Here is a 26,654-nt window from a genome sequence, read left to right on the forward strand (position 1 = left end):
ATTTGGACATCAGTGTTGGTCTACGAGAAGATTAAGTTTAAAAAGACAGTTGTAAACTAACCAATATAGTAAATTATCTTTTTTTACATGTCGTAAGTTGTTAGGATCGTCATGGAATTAAACGAAGGTAATAAAATATTGCAGTACTGCGGATGCCACGAAAAATACAATAAGGTCATAACTATTTACGTTCTTGAAATTAGACAGCTTCATTTTCACAGTATTGAAATAATCTTGGTTGTCATAAAAATGAATATGTAGTTTGTTCTTGTACGTATGTATATGTGTGCTGAGTCATGAACGGTATCCGATGAGCCTTCATTCTCAAGAAAGTCTTGGTCGTCTTTCCTTCCGTACTGTAGATATAGTCTACACGAAATTTCGCAAGAAAATTAATATTTAGGGACTTAAAAAAAAGGGGTACTAGTTAGATATAGTGAAAACACATTTAACTCTTTTAATACCGAATTATTTAAATTTGTACTTACCTTATATGCATAGCGGAATCTTTTTCGGTAAAAATCTGATATTCCTTGGACACCTATAACTTCTTCGTTTTGTCAATTTTTGACATTTGTACTTATCTATCTGCTTCGCGGAACATTCTTCAAGGTGTATTCACGTTTTTCGTCCAGGAATCGGTGGGAAATTTAAACAAAAAAATATTTTTGTTTGAAATTTTGGTAAATTTCTCGTATTGGACAAACGGCTGAAATTTGCTAGTTCATTTATTTTGAATATTCGTACTTACGTATTCTGCATTGAGAAACATTGCTGAAGGTGTCATTTCACTTATTTCATGGAAATAAGCTCTATTTGCGACATATCGAGTAAGTTTTCTTAGTTTCTTTTTGCCTTCGGTAACATGCAAAATGACGGTCACAGTTTCACTACCGTACTCGACATGCAGTGTTTCCACCCAACTGCACCCAAAAATACCTACGTAGCCCCACAAACCATTGACGCATAGCCCCACAAACCATTCATACATAGCCCCACAAATCATTTCCGGTAAGGTTAGGTTAGTAGGGTCACTATAAGTTACAATAGTGAAAAATTGGTTTCGAAAATAATATGCGTAGCCCCACACACCATTCTCGCATAGCCCCACGAACCATTGACACATAGCCCCAAGAGCCATTGACACATAGCCCCACAAACCATTTGTGGAAACGCACCTTCTTCAGTTACAAAAACACATGTTTGGAAACACTGACCGGGATTACGTCATCAGACACAGGCTACATCCACCTGGAAGTAAATGGATGCAAGAGGTTTCGTGCATCGGTCACACATTTATATCGAAAAATAGATGATTTACTGGCAAAATTCAATGAACGATGCAAGATAACACTTCCCCGAACTTCCACAAGTCTAAAGAAACTGCATTCGGTAAATAATTTCTTCTGTAAATTTGAAGAAATCCGTTTGTCCGATACGAGAAATTTACCGAAATTTTTGAGTCCAAATTTCCCACTGATTCCGGCCTCCGCCCCTGGGGTAATTGACCTACTGCCCCCAACCGCTAACGCGGCCCCGCCTCCGCTCCGGCTCCCTGGCTTTATCTGTAGAGTCCCTGTTAAAGGCATGTTAGAAATTGGCATGAGTCACCTTCCCCCAAATGAGCCCCAAACTTTTAAATTTGAAGAAATCCGTTACATCACACAAAACACCTTCCAGATGTTAGATAATGCTACAGGAACTTATTACCGTAAGTAGTTTCTTCTGTAAAAATGAAGAATCTGTCCTGGGAATATCAGATTAGTACCCATTTTTCAACTTGGGATTATGTTTTTTTCACTCAAAAAAGCGTAATGTTTAACATTACAACTATTTATTGGTCTTTGCTAATTCGGCGGGCAAATCTTGACTCACGTCTATCATCAGTTGATATGCAGTGTTTCCAAACTTATGAACCGATAAATGCTGCACAAACTATTCACAAAATGTTTTTAAGCGAAAATTGAGTAATGGTGGCATGAGCTATCGTGCAACTGAGGTACATGAATGTCGAAAATTACATTATTTACCGGCCGAATAAGTTGCACGAATGGAAAAAACTCTATTCCACAGGAACTCAATTCCGTAAGTACTTTCCCGGCTTTTCTCCTGTAAATTTGAAGAAATGTGTTTTCACTATATCTAACTGTTACCAAAGAAAGTATCAAATGAGGTCCTGAAGCAAATACTTATATACTGTAGAAGTTATACTGGCCTTGTAATCAAGGGGTCCCGGGTTCGATACCCGATTGAGGCAATAGTGGTTCGGATCCCACTTTCAAATGTAGGTCCAGTCCTGATTAGCCTTACTGTGCATAAAGTGGACTTAAAACACTAACCCAATGAATCAAATCCACGAATCGCATGTTTGCATTTACATGCTGTGATATCAGGCATCAAGTTTGGTATGACTTAAGATGACCGGACCCCTCTCCGATTTTCTTCATATTTGACATACTTACTAATTGAGGCCTGCTAATGACGAATCTGAAGTTAAAATTGATCGGAAACATCTAGAAATTGCAAAATAATTGGGAACCATTGACGCTAGCCCTATGAACCATTGGCGCAAACCCCACAAACGGTAAAAATCTGATATTCCCCGGACACCTATAACTTCTTCGTTTTGTCAATTTTTTACATTTGTACTTACCCATCTGCTTTGCGGAACATTCTTTAAGGTGTATTCACGTTTTTTTATCAAAATAATTGCAATTTTTCACATTACGAGTACTTCTTTCTTGTAGTCTTTTCGCTTGCCTGAGGCACAAGTTATACTGGCCTTGTAATCAAGGGGTCCCGGGTTCGATACCCGGTTGAGGCAATAGTTGCCTCATAATTGTGTGTCGTGATTGTGTTTTGTCGATTTTCATTTGTTATGCAGTGTTTCAACCTTCGGAACCCAAGAAATACCCGTGAACAAAGCTCATCTGATCCAATTTTTTTAAAAAAACTTTTTTGCATTGTTTTACGAAGAAAATTGTAATGTTTCGTGGCTCTATCCATGAATGGTTTTTGGGCTATCCGTCCCGGAATCGGTGGGAAATTTAAACTAAAAAAATATTTTTGTTTGAAATTTTTGAGTCCAAATTTCCCACTGCTTCCGGACTCCACCCCTGGGGTAATTGACCTACCGCACACTGCCGTGGGCCCACCTCTGCTCCATTCCAGCTACCCAGCTTTCTCTATAAAGTCCCTGTTAAAGGCATGTTAGAAATTAGGTGTAGTCAACTGCCCCCAAATGAGCCTCAAACTTTTAAATTTGAAGAAATCCGACTTATTTTAGCTTATTTTGCAATTTCTAGACGTTTCCGACAACTTTTAACTTCAGATTCATGATTAGGAGGCCACAATTAGTGAGTATGCCAAATATGAAGAAAATCTGAGAGGGGTCCGGTCATCTTAAGTTGTTCCTCAAGTTTTATGTTCGTGTCTTCAGACGTTTTTAAAACAAACATTTTATGGCATTTCACCAGCACTTGTGGTCTGTTAGTTCATTTTATTCATTCATATATATTATAATTAGCAGTACAGTAAATTAATTGTGGGGTTGTCTTTCCTACTAGTTACAACAGGTGCTCGAAACAACCAATCAGACAAGCGTATTCTTGGAATCATCTCTCACCATTACACTGTTGGAGGCAGGGAATAATGCTGGCCATACTTTAACAACTTAATGATTTTGTGGCTAGGGTTCTATCCCAAAACAGCATGCATCTTTCTTTGGTATGCTACACCTACGGTCCCTTGAATCACAATTGCAAGGGACACGTAAGGTAGGGAAAATCCACGAACGAACAAATGTATACATGATGTGTTTCCTGCCTCGTTTCCAACACGCAGACTGTAATGTCATTACAATTTATTTGAAAATTATTCCTATCTGTCCTAGCATTATTGCTAATCATGTGCATCTCATAAGGAAGTAATTTCAAGGCTCTTTTAATTTAATGATTGATTGATTCATTCATTGATTGATTTGCTTTATTTTACTTCGCTTTTGTGCCACTTTTGGCTAATTTGCGAAGATGGGGATGAGTGATGATATGATGAAATTGATGAATGGATACTCACAAACATCCATACTCAAGCCGGGATTCGAATCCAAGACCTCTGGCAATGTTAATGAAAAACGTCGTTTTAAATTCACACATTAAAACTAGTGCTTATTAAAGACCAAAGCCAAGAAATGCATACTTATTTCAAGCACCGGACTGTAAAGGGAACTTGTGTTGCACATTTGCGTATTATTTACATTTGTTCGATCGTGGATTTCCCTTACCTCACGTGTCCCTTGCAATTGTTGATATTGCATGATACACGAAACACTCCGTGGTGACGTGGATAGCACAGCTCGCTACGGAGCCAGGTGTCTCGGGTTGAAATCCTGGCCTAGATATTGGTGTCATTTGTTATTTCATCATATCATCTTCATCTTCGCGATTAGCCAAAAGTGGCAGAAAAGCAAATTAAAATAAACCAAATCAATCAATCAATTATCAAGATATTTTAGAATGAGTAATATTGAATTTCAGTCTGTCCATTATTTGTCTTAGTCAGTTTATATAAATACTGTCAATGCTTCTTACAACATCGCAAGTATCATTTATGTTTTGGATTTTGCTGAGGCAAGACTCCCAAGTTGTTGTTTTCAAGTCGTCTTTCTTAACGAATAAAGCTAGTGGCAACCCTGCCACGCGCCCCTGGTAGTTATGTCAGAGCAAGTGTTTGCTGTGTTGGGTTGCATATGTACAGGATAGATTTTAAGCGCTAGCGCAGAAACTAAGCGCTTTCGAGGTAAACTTTATAGGGAAAAGTTACTTGTTTTTATGATATCTACCAGCACCCAAGCGTTGTTGAAAGAGTTTTGCGACACCCTGCGACACAAACACACTTTCAAGGGAGGTTATCTAACTGTCCCCCTCTGATTTCCATGAAACTTGGCAGGTGTAATATGTGTTTTTTTTTTTGTAAGGCTAAAAGACTGTTTTAGGGGGCAACCCCCCTCAAATGTCAAGATGAGGACAAATTGAAGTGGGAATTGACCCCTGTGTCCCCCTACGATTTCCATGAAACTTGGCAGGTGTATATAGGGGCCCAAAAAAATATTTGTTTTTGTATTTCAGCTAAAAAAAAATGGTTTTAGGGGACAAAACCCCCTCAAATGTCAAGATGAAGACAAATTGACGCGGGGATCTGACCCCTGTGTCCCACTCCGATTTCCATGAAATTTTGCAGGTGTATGGAGGGGCCCAAAGGAAGAAGTACGTGTTTGTGTGTTTCAGCTAAAAAACTGTTTTAGGGAGCAATCCCCCCCCCCCCCAAATGTCAAGATGAAGAGAAATTGAAGTGGAATCTGACCCCGAAACGACGTAAATATGGCATAGGAAGAAACAGGGGGCATATGGCCCCTCTATACACCTGCCAAATTTCATGGAAATCGGAGGGGGACACAGGGGTCAGATCCCCATGTCAATTTGTCCTCATTTTGACATTTGACGTGGGTTTTGCCCCCTAAAACCGTTTTTAACGGAAACAACAACAACAAAAAAAAACAGGGATCAAATGCCCACTTAAATTTGTCCTCATTTTGATATTTGAGGGGGTTTGCCCCCTAAAACAGTTTTTTAGCTGAAACAAAAAAAAACTGTATTTCTACCTTTGGGCGCCTCTATACACCTGCCAAGTTTCATGAAAATTGGAGGGGGACACATGGGTCAGATTCCCATGTCAATTTGTCCTCATTTTGACATTTGACGTGGGTTTTGCCCCCTAAAACCGTTTTTAACCGAAACAACAAAAAAAAAACAGGGATCAAATGGCCACTTAAATTTGTCCTCATTTTGACATTTGAGGGGGTTTGCCCCCTAAAACAGTTTTTTAGCCAAAACAAAAAAAACATGTATTTCTACCTTTGGGCGCCTCTATACACCTGCCAAGTTTCATGAAAATTGGAGGGGGACACAGGGGTCAGATTCCCATGTCAATTTGTCCTCATTTTGACATTTGACGTGGGTTTTGCCCCCTAAAACCGTTTTTAACCGAAACAACAAAAAAAAAAACAGGGATCAAATGGCCACTTAAATTTGTCCTCATTTTGACATTTGAGGGGGTTTGCCCCCTAAAACAGTTTTTTAGCCAAAACAAAAAAAACATGTATTTCTACCTTTGGGCGCCTCTATACACCTGCCAAGTTTCATGAAAATTGGAGGGGGACACAGGGGTCAAATGCCCACTTAAATTTGTCCTAATTTTGACATTTGAGGGGGGTTTGCCCCCTAAAACCGTTTTTTAGCCGGAAAAAAACATGTATTTCTTCCTTTGGGCCCCTTTATACACCTGCCAAGTTTCATGGAAATCTGAGGGGGACACAGGGGTCAGCTCCTCGCTTCAATTTGTCCTCATCTTGACATTTGAGGGGGTTTTGCCTCCTAAAACTGTTTTTTAGCTGAAACAAAAAAACACGTATTTCTTCCTTTGGGCCCCTCTATACACCTGCCAAGTTTCATGAAAATCGGAGGGGGAACACTTAGATAACCTCCCTTGTTAGTCTTACACTTTGTAATTATATAACACTGCATATATTATAATGTTTTATTTTAATTTTTAAAACTGTAACTGTAGAACAATTGTATAATTTTTGTATAACATTTCTATCTTGTTAAATGTGTTAAAGGTTTCATCCTGGAATGGAATGTCTCACATTTATGTGTGTTTCCATTTCCAATACATTCAAATGAATATATATTCATTTCAATGGCATTTACAAAATCACCTCTGACATTTTATGTTAACCAAGTAAGATTATTTTTGTGCACGAGTGTGTTAGCCGATGCGTAGCAAAGTATTTTAGGAACAACACTTGAAAAAAAATCTTGTAGGACTAACTAGTTAAAAATTTCTTTGTAATCTAAGATCATAATACGTTTTAAAGTGTGGTAATATTTATAATGGGATTGAGATACGGAATTTTCAGATCCGGATCTGGAACTTTCGGATCCAGATCTGGATCCAGAATTTTCGGATCCAAATCTGTTTGGCCATCCCTAGTTGACACATGTGCAGATGGTTGAAGAAGTCTCAGCGGGGAACAAGGTGGTGCAGGGAAAGGGGTAGCCAATGAGCGAACTTTCACAGTGTTGACATAGTTGCCACCTTCAGAGATAAGTCTCTAAATATGACTGATTTGGAAGACCTGTTGGGAAAGTAAAAGAAAGGAAAGGTACTATCTACTTTTCAGCCTACTTTTGGAGAAACGAACTTAGGTTTCCAAAGTTAAATGAACATTTAGATAATAGATAGATGTGCCATACAGACTTTTTTTAAAATATAAAGTACAAAATCCTATGGTGATGCGAGTTTCCTGTGACATTTCAACAATTTCTTTTACAACAAATGTCTAGGATATTTTCTACGTCCAGTTGGATTATGTGTGCATTGGGGTGGAGAAGGTGAAAGGATTTGTTTTCCCCTTAATCTTTTAATTGTTTTATTTTTTGGGAAGTCTCCTGTAGTGTATAAAAGATAGGATAGTGAGTGAAGATGAATCGGATTAGAGCATTATTACTTATTACACACTGTGTTTTCCACGTTACCAAATAAGGATAAATTAAGAGTGAAAAGATCTTGGCCAGTGGTACAACCATAAGGAGGGGGGCATTGTGAAAGTTTTTTTTTTTATCATGTTGGCACTACCCATTGTAGTTGTCACTAGCTGCCACTGCATTAATGTGATTTTGTTGTGCCACTGAAGTTTGTGGGTTTGAACACTTGCCATGTATGTTCTTCGTATCTCTTCATCAATTTCATTTAATCATCACTCGTCCTTATCACATATAGCCAACAAGGTTAGAAAAGCACACTAAATAAAAAAAGGGATATAAGATTGATTAGAGCTTTACCAAGAATTGATGATACATTTAAGATATAATATTTAATGTTGATCTTTATGCCAATGAACCAAGGGAGGGAAGTTATACATGTGGCAAGATGAAGCACTCTAGGATAAGTGAAGGGGAAATGATAAGAGACTCTCCACTTAATTCGTGTGTTTGGTATGGTTTTTCTCATCTTCTTGTTGGAAAATTTCTGTAAAATACTTTTATTAAATTTCTTCCCAATTCTCCACGTTACAAGTATCTTCATAATTAATTGAAAGTAAATAGTAGCTGAAGTGGTAATCTTTGTAGAACAGTTGACACACCAACTTATGTAACTTTTTCATCTTTTGTTTGCATGGTGTCAAGGAATTCACGGAATTATGCATATACAGAGCATTACGTGACATTCGCTACGAGACTCTGCAGCCCGGCGTCAGTGCTAGTCTTTCCCGGTGAACGGGGTCCACAACAGTCAGCTAGAGTCCGCTATTAAAATTACAGTTTTCATATTGTGTACTAACCTTGACTACAGAAGGTGTTGAAAATGATGTTCCTCTGCTGCAACACATTCCTTGCATCTCCAAAGGAAATTGGCATTTACACGTGCAAGTTCGTCTACTGTAATTCTCCCAATTTCTAGTACAATACTCTCTTTTAACTCACGGATGGTGTGTGGATTGTCTTTGTATACTTTATTTTTTAGATTTCCCCATAAATAAAAATCACAGGCTGACCCTGTTACTCTAAACTTTTTTACGAGGTTTAATATAGTGGTCCTATGTGGAATGGGAACACCAGGAAATTTCATTGCAAAACGTTGTCGCACTTCTCCACAATTCCTCTTTCCGAAGTAACACTCGACAAGATAAATCGTTTGTTGTAATGTAAATTTTTGTGGTGCCATATTAAGCCACAATCTTCAACACACGGACACGACACAACACAACTTCCGAGGGAGGATTATACTGGCGTCAGTCTGCAACGTCAACAGAAAGGGAAAGAGAGCGAAGAAAACAGACTGTAGTGTGTGAATGTCACAGACTCGTTCACCTGGAAAGACAAGCGTTGATGCCGGGCTGCTTGCCGCCGAGTCTCGTAGTGAATGTCACGGAATGCTCTGTATTATTGTGTCCAGGTATTATTTGTGAATTCTGTGTGAATTTTTCTCTGTAGACAGGAAGAACTGCAACTTTTATTAATCCAAATCCCTTTGAATTTATACATATTTATAAATGCCATGAGGAAAGTTTTTCACAGTTTAGCTTTTATTTTTATTGAGGAAGGAAAAGAAAGCTGTGTGGAAAATGAACAGAATTTGTTTACTTTGTTGGTGTCCTTTCCAGAACAATCTAGCTGACAGACCAGACATTATTGCAAGATAAGAAATCTTGAAGTTGATTAAGTAAATTTGAGTTTGAAATTCTTGTAGAATTAATAATTTTTTGTGGATTAGTATATCCTATAACATTTATGACTTGTGTTTGTAGATGCATTTGAAGTCTGAGTATGTGAAATAGCTAAATTTCACACCTAAAATTAAATATTTGAAACATATATACCATTTAATCTGTATGGAATTAGAATTTTTGGATACATTAGAATCACAGAGACCCTCTATAATTTTAATATATTTGTGTGTGGGTGGTGAGAGATGGAAATAAATAAGATTGAGGGAAACATCTGCTTGTACCCTTCAATTTTTTAAAACAGGGTGACTACTCGCTGCCTTGAATTCCAGAATTATGCGTGAATTTTGTGTGAATGTTTCTACATAGACATGAAAAATTGTGACTTTTATTAATCTAAATCCCATTGAATTTATACATATCTATAATGTCCTGGGGCAAGTTTTTCACAATTTAGCTTTTATTTTTATCAAGGAAGGAAAGGAAAACTGCTTGGAAAATAAAACAGATTTCTCTCAGTCCATTTACATTTTTAGTGTCCTTTACGTAACAGACAGACAGAAAATTATTACAAGATAAGATAACTTGACATTGATTAGGTGAATTTGCATTTGAAATTCTTATACAATTAACAATGTTTCTTAGATTAGTATATCGCATAAGATTTGTGACTTGTGTTTGGAGACCTGAGTAATGGCAAATGTAAATTCCGCACCATAAATTAAATATTTTAAGTGTATATTAAATTTGATTTATTTTATTTAAATATATATTAAATTTTATGTGTGTTAAATTTATTCAATGTTTAATTGAATTTATTTAGAATTTTTGCATATGTTGCAAATGCACATATCTTTATATTTTTAACATATTTGTGTGGGTGGTGAGAGACAGTAATATGTGCTTGAAATAGAGAAAACATGTGTTTGTACCCTTGAATGTTTGGAATATTTGCCTTGAAAACTGGGAATTTTACTTGAATTTTATCATTGTCCTGGAGTATCCACCCTGGAATAGTTTGCCTTGAAAACCAGGAATTATACTTGAATTTTATCATGGCCCCAGAGTGGCCACCCTGGTTTTGTATCTTATATATTTTTTTATAATAGAATTAATGCACTAACATCCATTCTTTTGTGTTGCAGATGATCCACATCTAATGGTTCACATAGCTTGTCAAGATGGTGACATGCATTTGTTAAGACAACTTGTACAAAATGGTTGTGATATTAATCATCCATTGGCATCACGAGACAGGATAACACCATTGCATCAGGCATGTGCAAATGGAAATATGGAGGTTGTAAAATTCTTGGTTGACTATGGAGCAAATGTGAGTTTCTCTTTGCGGTTTATCTTAATAATATGTGATTCTTGGTAAGTCAAGATTTGCAGTAAAAATCAATAATTATCATTATCTGTATGCAGTATTAAAAAATACTCACACATTGTATAACAGAAGTATAGATTCTGCAATATGTCGGTAGCCAAATAAAGTTCTGTACAGTTAATCTGGTAATGCACTGGAAAATTGGTGGAAATCAAGCGATCTTTTATTTCTTTTTGCTGCAAAATTTGAGTTCTACATTACATGAATACCATTTTCACCCATGTTATTTTTTTCATCTTTCTATATATTGATGAAGGAGCAAAGATGTAAGATTTTTATTTTTTTTGTTTCTTTTTTTTTTTTACTAGACATTACCTGATGCCCAGTCAGTCATTTGCCCCCGGACATTACTACTTCCTACTAGATTATAATCTAACTGAACCTTATGTAAGTAAAATGTGATAAGATCAGATGGATTGAGGAGGCAATAAATATAAAAAGAAACCTGAGGAGAAACACTAGATCCAAACCAGATGGTCTAGAAAGACAATCTAAAGTGAAAGAGTGGGAGTCAGAGTTGGGACCTGGGGGCTAGGTGAGTGTCCAACCATGTACCATGTTATTCTCTTTGCTATTCACCTTCTGGAGGTGTGAATGTGTGATTGATGTAAATCTCGACTACTCTGTCTTTATCATTTTGAATAAACTATGAACCCTGACAGTACAGAAAAGGTATTAACAGTTCCATGAAAAATTAAAGAAATTAGTTGATTTTGATAAGAAGACAGCAACGACAGAGCAGACAAAGTGTAGTAACTTGGAATTATCGTGGTACAGAGATCAAGGATATGACAATACAGTGGAACCCAAATTTTATGTTCCTGGATTTTACATTTTCCCAAATTTTAAGTTTTTTAACTTGGTACTCTGGATAACATAAAATCGAGGTTCCACCATATTTTGAACATATCTGGAAAATTAAAGTGTGTTGAGATAATAATTTTCAACAAGAAATACTTTTCCATGCAGTTATCACATATTTATATCTTTGTTAGAGCTCGCGCACGTTCGAAAGTTCTCTGGCGTTTCTAATGCGCAGCGTCGTTTCGAGTCTAACACTCCGCACGGAGGTTCCCGGGAGAGGGGAAGTGAGTGGGCGCGAATGTCAGAGCCAATCAGCACCAAGTGCCTCGGCACATGCGCGTACGATCATCAGCTGTTCTGCTAGAATGCTTGTAACAGCGAGAGTTGGAGAGGGACAAAGTAGAATACTAGTAATACAGCAGTGCATTTAAAGATAACAAATCATTTGTAATCCAGTATGAGACGTATGCAAAAATGAATATCTTAACGAGAATAAGTAATTAGTAAAAGGTGGAAACTTACGTGGTGGAACTGGAACAGATGTGTGATGGCGACATTGCGGCTCTTTAATTCAATCTTTCGATGTCGCTTATGGAGGAATCTTCTGCTTCGGAGTCACTGGAACTATCACTGCATATTTCACTGTCACTACTGCTGCTGTTGCTGTTAACCCTGATAGTGAGGCGCTCTATTTCAGGCTCCAACAAACCTTCAGTTTTGATATAATATTGTTCAACATCTTGCACATGACGGCAGACATCACTCCATTCTTTCGCCCCAATCTCCGAAAATCTTCTTTTGCACAGCTCCCACACATCAATTAATTTGAAAGTGACATTGTGTTGTCCAACCCATTGTTTTACGTTGCCCCATATCTTCTCAATGCTGTTCAAATCTGGATGATAAGGTGGTAAACGTAAGACCGTGTGACCATATTCAGCTAGAATTTGATCTAAAACGAACTTTTTGGCTTTGCCCTTATGCAACTTTATGAGTTCGTAGAGTTCAGTTTTATACATACCATCACCGAAGGGAATATTATTTTGTAACAACCAGTTTTGCATGTCTTGCTTCCTACTATTTGAGGTTGGGCATTTCTCGTACTGAACATTGTGGTAAGAAGCATTGTCTATTACTAAAACAGAGGTAGGTGGCAAATTGGGTAGGAGCATTTCTTTAACCCAGCGAATGTAATTCTCAGAATTCATTTCTCTGTGGTAATCTCCGGTTGCTTGATTCGATTTGAAAATCAACAACGCGTTGGGAATGAAACCTTTTTCACTGTCGACATGTACGATAATGAGACGCTGTCCCTTTGAAATAGGCACTTTCATACCTTTTACACTATCATCGCACCATGCTTTGGGATTTGCGTGCGAACTATGTATGTACGTTTCATCACTGTATATTATCGGTCGCCCTTCCCGACGAAATCTGGTAATGGCTCTCAAGTAAGCTATACGTGTATTGCGTATGTCACTTCTTTCAATGAGCAGCCGTCTGTTGCTTTGAACCTTTTTCCAGCGAAACCCCAGTTTTCGAAATATTTTTCTTAAGCTAGATGATTGACCTTCATATCCAATATCTTGGCGCAATTTCAGCAACACGGATTTCAAGGTAGGAATTCTCTTTTCCTGAATATAAAATTCATTAATTGTTCTTCGCACTACACAGAGATCAAATTCATCCAAATTTGTGCACCGTCGCGGTCGGTTCTGATTTCTGCGCGGTGTACCATAACTGGTTGATGTGCCTTCTTCCACCTTTTCCATTTCTTTTTTTACAGATTTTATAATTTTCGAAGACACACCGGTAGCAGCAGAAACACGTTCATATACTTTCTTTAGTGGAATGGTACATCCATTTTCATCGGCTTCCCTTTGCATGAATTGCAGCACGTTTGCCACAACTTCCCGTGTTTGCCCACGAATCGTCCTGCGGAAAACCTTAGAATGAACGGGAGGCATGTTTCCCTTGAAACGAACGAAGAAACGAATGTGAAATTAACAGCACCCGCGTGAAGATAAACAACCGATTTCCAACTTGTTTCTGCCTGGCCGCCCACGACGACAATATTCTGACTCATGCTTTTCTCCTCTCCCCTCCCCTACCTCGCGCCAGCTCGAACCTTTGCTGAGGCTCGTTGACCAGCTTTCATCCATACGCCAGAGAACTTCCGAAAGTGCGCGAGCTCTACCAACAAATTCACCCCTCCCCACCTTGTTTTTATTTTCCTACTTCATACTCCTTTTTAATATTCACGTGCAAACATCAACTCCCTCACTCTAATTCCTGTAAAAAATCTGTATCAAAAATATCAATTTTGTTTGCAGTTTGCTTGCTCCACTATGATATATGCATTTGGCATTAAACTCACACTATTAACCATCACTGAGAATATTGTTATGTTTCATAATGAAACTATAGCACATGGTTTAATAACAACTTCAGGTTTCCCAATTTTGATCATTTCTGATTTTCAGAAAATATCCCTGCACATTCATTTTTATTAGGTATCACTTGTACAACATATCAAAGCTATGTAATATTTTTAGATGTAAACGTTTTTGCATCAGGGGTATTTTTTCTTTAAATGTATTTAGATTATTGCATTTTGTTGCAGATTATCATAAATTTGTTGATAAAATTGAGATTAAAGAAATATTCCTTTAATTTTCCCATCAAAATTGGAGTGTTAGGAAGTCTGATATTTTTTTAAATAACCAATAAGCATATTGGAGTGGTAATCATTGCATGCTGTGAAATGAGGGTTCCTAGACTTAAATCCTGGGTAAGGCATGGATTGTACTTTGTAACAATTTGAATTCATCTACAGGTAAATGCATCAAATGTGGATGGAATGACACCATTGTGTGAAGCAGCTACCAGGGGTTGTGCAAAAAGTATTGCATATTTAATCGAACATGGTGCTGTAGTAAATCCACCCTTTGCACTTGCTTCACCTCTGCATGATTCTACAGTCCGTGGTAAGGAAGCCATACAAACTGAAAATGTCAAAGCTTGTATAGTTCTCATGATGGCATTGAATGAAAATGTTACTTTTTTTTGTTGTTGTCAAAATGGCAATTATAGCATAGGCCTGCGAAGTTAAACTTTTGTTTTGTGGCATAAGGGTAAACAAGTACCATATTTACGCATGTATAACACACACTTTTTTTTCAAAATTTTTGCCCCCAAGAAATGGAAATGTTATCATGGAATAATTCAGACAGCCAACATGAAACCAAGTGTTTTCACTATTTCACTGTATATAACACGTAAATGTAAACAGGTGCAAATACAAATTAGCAGATTGTTTTTTTTTAGCAAGAATAGTTAAAAAGAAACGTACAAAAAATGAAATGGCAGTTTCCCATGATTTTAAACTTTGTACTGGAATGTTTTGCGATATGAAGAAAAGCAGCTGTTGTGGCAGAATTTGAATACACACCTCCCATCACAAGGGAGGTAGATTAGTAGTATTTGTCGTGGGAGTAATAATGGAAAATAACTTTCTGGGCCATTCCATGTCAAATCAAGAAGGTCCTCAACCTTACATTTTTTTGATTCATTTGAAATTTGGCATTCTGAAAGGGCCACCTGAGGTTGGAAAATATGCAAATCAATATGTTTTGTATTTCCGAAAATACAAGGGTTCTAAATGTGTGATTTTGACAATTTTTTCCAACATCTTGTTATCTTTAAATTGCAATGTTTTGTTAATCAGGGCACCTATAGGAGTGATTGAGATGGCGTGGGAAAGGTCTTGAAGGACACTTTCATGTGAGATATTACATGCCTATGTCAGGGTAATAATTGAATTAGGTGTAAAAAAAAATTAGGTAGCTATTTTCTCAAAAATGGGTCTTTTCATTTATTTTTTTCAAAATATTATGTCATACATACACTATTACTCAATAAGTGTACAATATTTTTAAATGGGATCCCAATTGGATCCAGAAGTATGGTAGATTTAGGTTAGGTTAGGATAGGTTAGGCAATGCATGGTAACAGTTTTTCATGGACAAATTATTATAATTCAAAGGTAAAAGTATACCATATATGAAACACTATAATGTTTGAATTACCGTACATAAACCTGGTATTTACGTCCCCAGTTCTTAGGAAGTCAGGGTGATTCAAAAATCCGGTACCACAGGCAATTCCGTTACTAGTGCACATAACGGAAAATGGAAAGAGGGGAAAGTTGTTGGTAGTAGGTGAGTTTCAATCAAAAGTAGTTGAACTTTCAATGTAGCATGCATCCTTCAGGCTGTACACTGGCACGAGCCTCATTGGTAGCCAAAAATCCTTGTTGTGGCTATGCAGGCTAGCTCTTCCCCCCCCCCCTGGGCCGCTTGGAAAGGAAAGGGGGGGGGGGTTGTATGTGAAATTATAGGAATTCTGATTGTTGAGCTGCTGTAATTATGTGATCAAGTATCTACATGGAGATTCACTACATATGTCTTCCTACTGTCAGTGTGTTAAGTCCACCACTTAATTTTGATTTCGGTCACTTACTCCGATGTACTGGTACTGTCCACTGATGAATCCATTGTAGGCCCTTAGGGAACCTGGATGTCCCAAGTGTCCATGGTGTCGGTCACTATGGTATTGAACTCTGACCGACGATCATCTTCTCCCACTGGCCCCGTGACACTGTCTGCTGCAAACTGGGGTGTCAAACGCACTGCCATTGGACGACGTGAGGACACACTTCCATCTCACCTAAGTTCTGGACACTGACCAGTTACATGCATACTTTTATATGTAAAAGTTGTATGTTTGTTTCTCAACGAAAACTATCCCGTTCATCATAACTCAAATGATATATGCTATACTCTGAACACTGACTGGACACTGACCCTTTTTTCACAACTTCTTAAGAAGTCTAAGAGGGACAATTAAGTACCAGTTGTGCATTTATTTTAATATTGTCGGATTGGACACTGCTATTTAAAAAAGGGATTAGTATGCAAGAGAGTATGAATTTCTCTCCATGTTGCAAGTGGAAACTGTCTTTCAAGTTGATTAGTAACCTAGACACGATGTTCGAAAAATATGTTTAATAAGTATTTACAGAATCCTATGCATTCCTTATGGGAAAGCAACTTCAACTTCAAGTTATGGCTAATCAAATGTGAGTTTGGACTTTTCCTACTACTATGACATAGTTCAACGTGTCCTTTTTCCGTCTATGTACTTTTCTACGTCATTGGATGTTTGATATTCCCAAGAGATCAAATAAAAAATAATGGTCCCATAAGCCTAATGCATTTTTCCTTGCCTCCTACAGCCATCCTGGCAGTGTTACCAAACCTGATGTGCATAAAAGAGCTAAATTTCACCATTATGAGAGCTAAAGATGACTTTCAAGGAGCTAGACTAACGAAGGCTGCATAAAGTGCCTCCTAGGGTAATTTTAGGTGGCAGGGGGGGGGGGGCGCTGCTATTACCATTATCTTTAAAGTGATGGCAATTTATTCTTAATTTTCACCACATAGATTTGGCGAAATCACCCATCTCAATAATCCACTGATGCTCACATGAAATCGAAAATAAAGGATTCCCGGATAACAGTATTGTCATCTTCACCTTAGCCACGGCGCTATATAAAAGTACCTGGGGAGGTAAGAGGGGTTGGGTGATGCAGCCAATATAACAATATCACGTCATGTGCAAAATGTACATTCATGAGAAAAGTTGGTCTTTGTGGGCCTGAGCCAGTGGTGGGTGGCATCATAGTGGGGCAGGGGGCGGGTGGCACAGTTCACAGCCAAACGAGTGCACGAAAGAGCCAGATCTGGTACTGTATGGTTTTGCGATGGCATACAGTATTCCGGGCCAAGCATGTGACATTTTTCGGCCATCAATAGGGCTCTTTACTGTGCACTTTAGATTGAAACTCACCTATTTCCAGCAACTTTCCCCTCTTTCAATTTTTTGATATGTGCACTAATAAGGGAGTTGCCCATGGGGACAGACTTTTGAGTTACCCTGTATTTCTAAGAACTGGGAATGTAAATACGAGGGCATACTGAAAGCAACAATTTTTCATGAACAGAGTTTTGGTTTTATTAACCTACATACTTTTATTTACTTTTCAACAAAGTCCCCATTTCTTTGCATGCATTTTCCCCACCTTTCTGGAAGCTTGAAAGTACCCTTATGGTAGAACTCTGTTCCAGCTGCTCACTCACCTACTGAAGCACTTCTTTCTGTATGTCCTCTGTTGTCTGGTAGCGTTGGCCTCTTAACTGTTCATTCACAATACTGAACAGATTATAGTCTGAAAGTGCAATGTCAGGATTGTAGAGAGGGTAAGGCAGAAGTTCCCATCCCATTTTCTCAATTTCCTCCCTGGTAAACTGAGCAGAGTGCGGGCATGCATTATCATGTTGAAGGATGATTTTCTTACCAGGACGTTTATCCCGCAATGCACGATACTTTGCCAGCGGATAACACTGTCTTTGCTTTTCTTTGCCATTTCATGCTTTGCCACTTTGTTCACCAGTCACAATACTTAATAAAGAAAATCATTGCCTTCATTGTGATGTATTTGAAGAAGTTCTTGAGCTGTGGTTTTTCACTGCACGTTGTGGTCGGCCGTCAATAAACATGGAAACCAGCGACACAATTTTTTTCAATAGCCTAACCTTGCAATCATTTCCTGCACTGTGTTCTATCTACAGGATTGCTGAAATTGCATCTGTCTTCTTTAATGATATCAACTCTTTCCATGTTGCGTTCCATGGAGGCAGTTCCGAGGCTGATCTTTGATGCTCGTGTTTTCATCTTTAAAATGTTTTACCCATTTTCTAACACTGCTAGCACCCATACATACATCTCCATACACATGCTGAAGTCTATTCTGAATTTCGGCAGCAGGAATTCCCTCTTTAACAAGGAATTCAATCACTGTACATTGTCAAAATGAAACATCACTGTCAGCCATTTTGAAACAACTGCCTGCATTCACATGATCGAAGCTAATGATGTCACACTACCTTGATGCATTCAGTAAAGTTTGTTTTTTTGCAATGATTTATTGATGGATTCTGATTTTTGAAAAAAGTTTCTAATTAATTTCAGTATGCCCCTTGTATTAGCTTCATGTACATTAATTCAAACAATATTGTGTTTCATATCTGGTATACTTTTACCTTTGAATGATAGTAATTTGTCTATCAAAATATGTTATCATGCATTACCTAACCTGACCTAACCTAATCTAAATCTAACATAATGCCAGATTCCATTGACATCCCACTTCTAAATTTTGTACATTTATTGAGTAGTAGTGCATGTACGACATATAGTGTTTTGAAAAAATTCAAGAACCCATTTTTGAGAATATGGTTACCAAAATTGTCTTTACTCCACCTTAATTATTATTATTATTATTATTATTATTATTATTTTGCCTCTAACGCAGGTATGCAATATCTTGCATGAAAGAGCCCTTCAAGACCTTTACAACACCATTTCAATCACTTCTATAGGTGCTCTGATTGTCGAAATATTGCAATTTAAAATTAACAAGGTGTTGAAAAATTTGTCAATACCCCTGTATTTTTGGCAATACGAAACATATGGATCTACAAATTTGCATATTTTCCTAACTCAGGTTAGAAATTTTCTGGTGCCAAATTTAAAATGAATCAAAATATGTGAGGTTGAAAAGGCCCTTTTCATTGATTGATTTCACATGAAAATCCTCTAAAATCATTTCCTGGTTAAAAACTTTCACGAACAGATGCCGGTGACTTCTGTGTAACTGCATACAACAGTATAACCATGGGTTTCTCGATGTTCGCCAGAAATCATTGTCAATGATTTCCTGAAATCATGCAGGTTTTCACTGTGTCACCACATGTAACATGAAAATATCAACAGGTGCAAATACAAATTACCAAGTTGGATATCTTTAACAATAGTAAATAAATAATAATAAGAACACATATAAAAGTGAAAGGCCAATTTCCCATGATTTTTCAGTTTGTTTTGGAAAGTTTTGCGACATCCAGAAAGGTGGCGCCATTCTGGTGGAATTCAATGGTGCACCTTCCATAACACAGGAGGCATATCAGTGGTATTTGTTGCAGAGAAATAATGGAAAATAACTACCTGTAAAATTGTTTCTGCATGAAAACTTTCATGAACATATGCCAACAACTCCTGGTTGCTGAGTAAATACAAATTATTTTCACATCTTTTTCAATGTTTACTGCAAATCATTCTCCTGTCAACTGTTGTTTGACCTGACAGGTGATTTAGATAAACATTTCCTTTCATCTGGAACGTGGTTGGACTCCTTATCTCACACTCTTTTTCCTTATCATTTCTTTCTTCATTCCTCTTCCTTCTTCTCTCCTCCTTCACTCTTGTTCCTTCCACTCTTTCTTCTATTCTTGTTCCTTCCACTCTTTCTTCTATTCTTAGTTTATCTTCAGTCCCCCATTCCAGTTCATTGTGTCTTCTTCCCCTTTCTTCTCTATTTCCTTGGCCTCCTTCCATTTTCTCACTAGTACTCTCTTCTCCCTTCCTATCTTCTTAGCCTCATCCCACTCTGTGTCATGTCCTGTTTCTCTCGTGTGCTTAAATATAGCATTTCTCTCTCTGTTTAAGTCGTACATCATCCCTATGTTATTTCAACCTGTCTTTCAGCCTCTTTTTTGTTTCTCCTATGTACACACTCTGACATTCTTTACATTTCACTTCGTAGATAATCCCTTCCTTCTCTCTCTTTTCCTTTTTCTTGTTCACATTCTTCGCTATTCTTAAGATGCTTTATCCGCCCTTCCTGTAAGTTTTAATGCCCGCTTTCCTAAGCACTTTGCATATCTTTTCTGTTGTCTTCCCCATACTCCTTATGCCAAACCACCTCTCTTTTCCTTTCTCTTCCTCTTCCCCCCTGCCACTTTTCTTCCTTCTGTTTATGTCCAGTCTATCCTCCTTCTGGTAGCCATTCTTTTCCAGCTGTTTAGATAGGCTATTTATTGTGACTTCTTTTTCACATTCTTTCATGCATATTTTCTTGATTCTGTCCTCCATATTCTTTATAAAATTTCTTTTTTTCAGCTCGCTTACATCACTTCTTTTGTAACAGAATACCGCTGCTGCACACTTCTTCTGATGCCAAGTGGTTTCAATTTCTTGTCCTCTCTTCCTCTTCATCAATATATCTAAGGTAGCTTATCTTGTTGTCGTCTTCTATTTCGAGTTCCAGCAATATCCCTCTTTCTTCATCTTGTATTTCTTTGGCAAATATGTCGAGCTGCCTCTTTGTTCTCTTCCATATGCCAAAACAATCGTCCACATATATGCAAAACAGAATTATTGTGTCATATCCTTTTTCGACCACTTTCTTTTCCCATTCATTCATAACCAATTCAGCCAATGCTGGGCTTAGGCTAGAGCCTATATTCAGTCCTTCACTCATTAACATTATTTTATCCCCCATTTTACTGTAACCGTTATTCCAAATGGTTTCCAGTGCCTTCACTACCCTTCCACTGTCCCATTCTCCTATAATTTCTTGTCCCATTCTCTAACAATGACCAAAACTTGTCCCCTCTTGATGCTTGGGAACATGCTTTTCATGTCTAAGCTAAACATTGTCGTCTTCTTCCCGTTTAACTTAAGTCCTTTTATGAGTTCCACCACTTGTTCACTTTTCCTCACTGCTCTGCTTTCTTGCTGTCTTACTAACACTTCAATAACTTTCTTTAATTTATTTTCCAAGGGTACCAAAACATTGTTTCTGCGGTCCATTACTGGTCTCAACTTTATCTCCTCTTTGTGTATCTTTGGAAAGCCTTTCAAACTGGTCAGTTTTCCTGTCTCTTTTATGCACTTCTTGAATCCTCTCCTCCTACAGTCTTGTATGACCCTTTCTCTTATAGTTTGTTCTTCTTCTGTTCCACAAATCTCCTCATATCCGTTCTCTTTTAGGTCTTCATACTTCCTCTCGTACCATTCTCTTTCCATCACCACAATTGCTCCTCCTTTATCTGTCTGCTCTGCCACCACATCACTTCTTGTCTTGATTTTCTTCATGCCTTCCCTTCCTTTTTTACTCAAATTATCTACTTTTCCCTGCTTTTCCATATCTTTCTTCAATATGGCTGCTGTTAAATTCTGCCTTGGTCAGCATATTGAGTTTTTCGTTAACAAAATCAAGTAATTCACAAAATCATTGTGTTGTAAATTTACTTCCAAAGTTAATTTTACTGAATTCTATAAAGTCTTCAATAAAAATTTATTACATTTGAAGTGTGTTTTATCTTGTAGGATTTAAAACTTGTATGAAGTTACTGATCAATGCAGGAGCAAACTTGGAAGCTACTGACTGCTATGTTGGAACACCTTTGCATTCAGCTTGTGCAGTAGGCAACATGGAATGTGTTCAGTTGCTTCTTGAGGAAGGTGAGTGTAAAAGGCTAAATAGACTTCTCCCTTATGAATTTCTTATTTTTCCATGCCAAACTTTAAGATGTGGTCTTGTGTAATGATCTGTATAATGGCAAGTTGTGTGGTTATTATAAGATTCTTGCATAAACTTATATTGTCTTATCTACATAGCATTTAACTTTTACGACAAATAATAATTCTCTCTCTCTCTCTCTCCCCCTGTGTCTCTCTTTTTTTTAATGCAGTTTTAATACTATGAATTACAGATGAACAGATATGAAATGGCAAACATTTAACCCTTAGACACCAGGGCCTATTTCCCTGGTTTAGGCCTTAACGCCAGGAGCGTTAAATTTGAAATTTGCCAAGATTTGAATAATATAATTTTTTATCTTGGAAACTAGGAATGTTATAGTTACATTTGTTTTGTTAGTGTTTTCTACTTGTTTACTTTGCCTGTAATTATCGCCATCAATTCTTAATTTACCCAGTAATGTATGGTATTGTCATGACATTATATTCCAGGCCAAGCATGTGGCATTTTTGGCTACCAATGAGGCTCGTACCAGTGTACAGCTTCACACCGTATGTTGAAAATTGAAGCACTTTATATTGAAACTCACCTATTTCCAACAACTTCTGCTTCTTTCCATTTCTCGCTATATGCATTAATAATGGAGTTGCCTATGGGACCTAGACTTTTGAATCACCTTGTATTTCTAGGAACCAGGAATGTAAACATCAGTTTCATGTACCTTGATTCAAATAATATTGTGTTTATATTCTATTTCATGTCGGTTAGACTTTTACTTTTGAATTGTAGGAATTTGTATTATCAAAATATGTTATCATGCATTACCTAACCTACCCTACGTCCAGATCCCATTGGCATCCCATTTTCAAATTTTGTACAGTTATTGAGTAATAGTGTATGTATGACATAATTTTTTTGGAAAAAAATAAAAGACCAGTTTTTGAGAAAATGGCTACCAAAATTTTCATTACACCACCTTCAATTGGTTTTTTACCCTGACATAGGCATGCAATACCTCTAATGAGAGAACCTTTCAAGACCTTTCCATTGCTGTGTGAATCACTTCTTCAGATGCCCTGATTGCTGAAATATTGCAATTTAAAGATCATGAGGTGTTGAAAAAGATGGTCAAAATCACACACCCTGTAAGTTCATAAATACAAAAGATACTGATCTCCATATTTTCCTACCTCCAGTATGCCAAATTTAAAATAAATCAAAATATGTGAGGTTGAAAAGTGCCTCTTCATAGGTTGATTTCACATGGAATGGCCCTATTGCTTCTCAAAATATTCATTGGATGCTGTGCTATTTCTGTTGGAGGGCAATCAACATGAAGATCCAATGTTTCAAATGTTTCCCTCAAAAGTAGGCTATGTGTGCTGAATTAGTGTGCTTAATATAACTTAATAATTCGCACAAATTCTCAACAATAAACAATGTACATTGTGAAAAATGCAAGTGACAATCAATTCTATCCAAATATCTTAGTGTGCAATCTTAAGTGGACATTATCCTTTATATTTGCTCACTACATTTTGAGAGAACACCTCTTTTCTCATCTTCAGTTAATTAATTTATTTCTGCTGGTGGTGGCATGAGTCAAACTTATGGTGGGTCTGTGATTTTACTACAGGTCTGGTGTGCTAACAAAGTACTCCACCGTACACCAGACTTGTGAAAAAACCACAGGACTGTCACAGGTTTGACCCCTACCACTGGCAATAAGTAATATATTCACCTGAAGATGATATAATATATGGTTTCCACCTGAAGATGAAAGAAAATATGCTTTCTTCAAATACAGTAACTAAAAAGATTACATGCTAATAAATAAATAATTCTCACTACTAACATTCAGACAATTATTCTGATATCTTCTTTGTTGTTGGCTATCCTCTATTTTCATATCTAGTTTTAAAGCATTGAATATACAATTATTTTAAAATCAAATTAAAATGTGTAATATGATATAATAATGACACTTTCAGCATTGATTTCCCCCACATCTTTAAGTGGGAGAATAGTTGCACGCAGGCACAACTTGGGTGCCGCAGCTTTACCTAAACACCTTCATTGCAGAAGTGACTTTTGTAGCTTTCAGTTTGGTTGCTGAATGTTAATGTTTGATTCTTCTGTATTGATTTTGTTTCAGTTTAGTCTACCCTCTTTTACAGGAAGCAATGTGAATGCTACAAAAATTCTGAAGACACCATTACATTATGCTGTTTTACATGAGAAACCTGAAGAATTAATACGCATTTTACATTCATATGGTGCAGATGTTAACAAAAGGGACAACCAAGGGAAAACACCAAAGGAGAGGACTAGGGAAGGAACAGAAGGATATAAACTTCTCCATTGGTATGAGAGACATCCACGTTCACTTGAGCAGCTATGTAGACTTGCTGTAAGGAAAGCTCTTGGAGCAAGACGATTACATCTAGCTGACAAGTTGCCTCTTCCTCAAGTCTTGATAAAAACTATATACATTGACCATTGATTTATGCTTTTCTAAGATACATCCGAGGGGGGCTATTTTTTTCAACCTCCGATAGGGCATGAAATCATAACCACAGTGAATAGCGAAATGGGTTTATTGACAATAGTTAGGTACACATATAATCTACTTTTCAATGTAATCACCAAGAAGATTCAGACATTTATCATACTGATGGACCAGCTTTCCAATGCCCTCTGCAAAGAAAGGTGCCGCCTGTCTGTTGAGCCAGGCCTGCTGAAGCTCCGCGTTGGTGTGGAAGCACCATCCTCTCAAATGCTTTATCATCGCCAGGAAAAGGTAGGAAGTCACTCTGTGCCAGGTCTGGGTTGTAGGGAGGATGATCAAACACTTCCTAGTGGATTCGTTGAAGGTTTTGGGTTGATGCACCAACATGCAGTCGGGCATTCTCATGAAGGAAGACAGCATCTCTCTCTGGCAGACAGCTCATTTAACAGTGAATTTGTGCTGCATTGTGCCCCTCTGCCTGTAGAAATTGTATCACAGTACGCACCTCACACTTGGTGGGAGAGTCGATTGTAGCAGACATCTCTACGGACCCATTGCTCAGCTTCAACTGAAGCATTGGCCTTGGCAGTGGTGGTGGTGGTAGTAGCAGAGAGAACGCCAATCACGCTGCATTACGCCCTGCTTCCTAGCGCTTCATAGGCCTCCTGGCGGCACCATCGGAGGTTGAAAAAAATAATAACCCTCGTATTTTGATGTGTATCATTTACTTTTAAATGTTACCTTCCATCTTAAGGCTAGACTGGACCTTTGGCAATTGAATGGGAGAATTTTTTCAAATTTTCCTCTCCATTCGAAAAACTTCTGTGATATTCCAAAATCTGAAAAATTACATCTGCTTAGAATTCCTTCTAGAGCATTGAAGTGAATTTTCATGTAGTTTTCTTTCACTGTTGTCTAGATATTATCAATAGTTTAATAGACTTACGAAATCACACAACTATTGATAATATCTAGATAACAGTGAAAGCAAACTACATGAAAATTCACTTCAATGCTCTAGAAGGAATTCTAAGCTCATATAATTTTTTAGATTTTGGAATATCACAGTGGTTTTTTGAAAGGAGAGAAAAATTTGAAAAACTTCACCCATTCGGTTGCCAATGGTCCAGTCGAGCCTTAATAGTCATGCTACAAGCTCTTTAATTCTCCGTGTGATGTGATACCAGTGTTTGCTACATTGAAGTGTAAAAAAAATAACTAAGGCTTATCAAGTAAAATTGTGTACTGATATATATTATTTTTCCAACCTTGTTTTGCACATAATGTAGCAACTCATATAGATTCAGAGATATATAAAATCATTGTTTATCATCATGTACTTTGAAACATCAATTACTTTTATACTTGCAAAATCTGGAAGAACTTTTGTATTATGTTGAAATTAGAGCTGAGCTGATAGCATTGTATTTGCCAACACTAGTGCTTTTGGTATTGGAAGATATTGGCTGGATTTTATATATGAATATCTGCCAACACTTTCCTGCATTTTGGTCATCCGCATGGGTCAGCAAAAATGCCATGCGACACTTCTGCAGAGTCTAATTGTCCTGGAAGTTATGCAAAATTCGAAGTTTTCATTTAATATGCACCAATATTGTGTGAAAAACTTATTTTGTTATTACATAACAGGTATTTTGATATTCAGATGTAGTAATTGTTTATTTTTAATGAAAGCTCTGGTAAATTGATGCTTATAATCAGTATTTTGAGCAACTTTTAGTTGAATCAGTAAGAGTATTGACATTAGTGTGGGTATTGGTTCAAAGTGGTATCAGCTCAGCCCTAATTGAAATTATTTTCATTAATTCCAAAAACGTTGCTTTACAGTTTTGTAAAATTTGGAAAATAAGAACTTGTGATAACATATTTTTGTTTAAACTCCCATACCATCTCACCAGAAATTACCTGATTATGTGCAGACTAATGGAAACTAAGAACCTAAGCCAGTGTTTGTGGCCTTTACTCACATTCCTCATACACTACACTGCCCTCTATGTTGCTTTGCATAGCACTATTTGTCACACTAGGCAATTCTATATTCAAATCTGAATTAATGTATGGATATTTCTCTATTTGTTTCCTCATTGATTTCATCACTTCTTAATTTATTCTCATCATATCAATATACATATGTATTGTATTTCTTGAGATGATCTATCAAAGGCCAAATTAATATTATTTTGTAACCACAATTCTG

The 26,654-nt window shown here is 37.2% G+C and overlaps 1 protein-coding gene across 1 annotated transcript; it reads left to right on the top strand.

Moving 5' to 3' along the window:
- LOC145984407 (ankyrin repeat and SOCS box protein 13-like) lies at positions 1–25,384 on the top strand. The gene is made up of 5 exons (XM_083118070.1): positions 1–127; positions 10,432–10,619; positions 14,317–14,467; positions 21,774–21,908; positions 24,105–25,384. The coding sequence occupies exons 1-5, from the start codon at positions 112–114 to the stop codon at positions 24,428–24,430; spliced, it is 816 nt and encodes a 271-aa protein (XP_082974196.1). The 5' UTR covers positions 1–111; the 3' UTR covers positions 24,431–25,384.
- Positions 25,385–26,654: the final 1,270 nt, after the last annotated feature.

The sequence above is a fragment of the Lepisma saccharinum genome, chromosome 2, assembly GCF_977018435.1.
Source record: "Lepisma saccharinum chromosome 2, izLepSacc3.1, whole genome shotgun sequence".
NCBI lineage: Eukaryota > Metazoa > Arthropoda > Insecta > Zygentoma > Lepismatidae > Lepisma > Lepisma saccharinum.

Bases quoted from the DNA above. Each gene is read 5' to 3' on its own strand.
- LOC145984407 (XM_083118070.1), top strand. The intron at 14,468-21,773 runs GTAAGGAAGCCA...TTTATCTTGTAG, and splicing joins GCATGATTCTACAGTCCGTG to GATTTAAAACTTGTATGAAG. The intron at 21,909-24,104 runs GTGAGTGTAAAA...CCTCTTTTACAG, and splicing joins TCAGTTGCTTCTTGAGGAAG to GAAGCAATGTGAATGCTACA.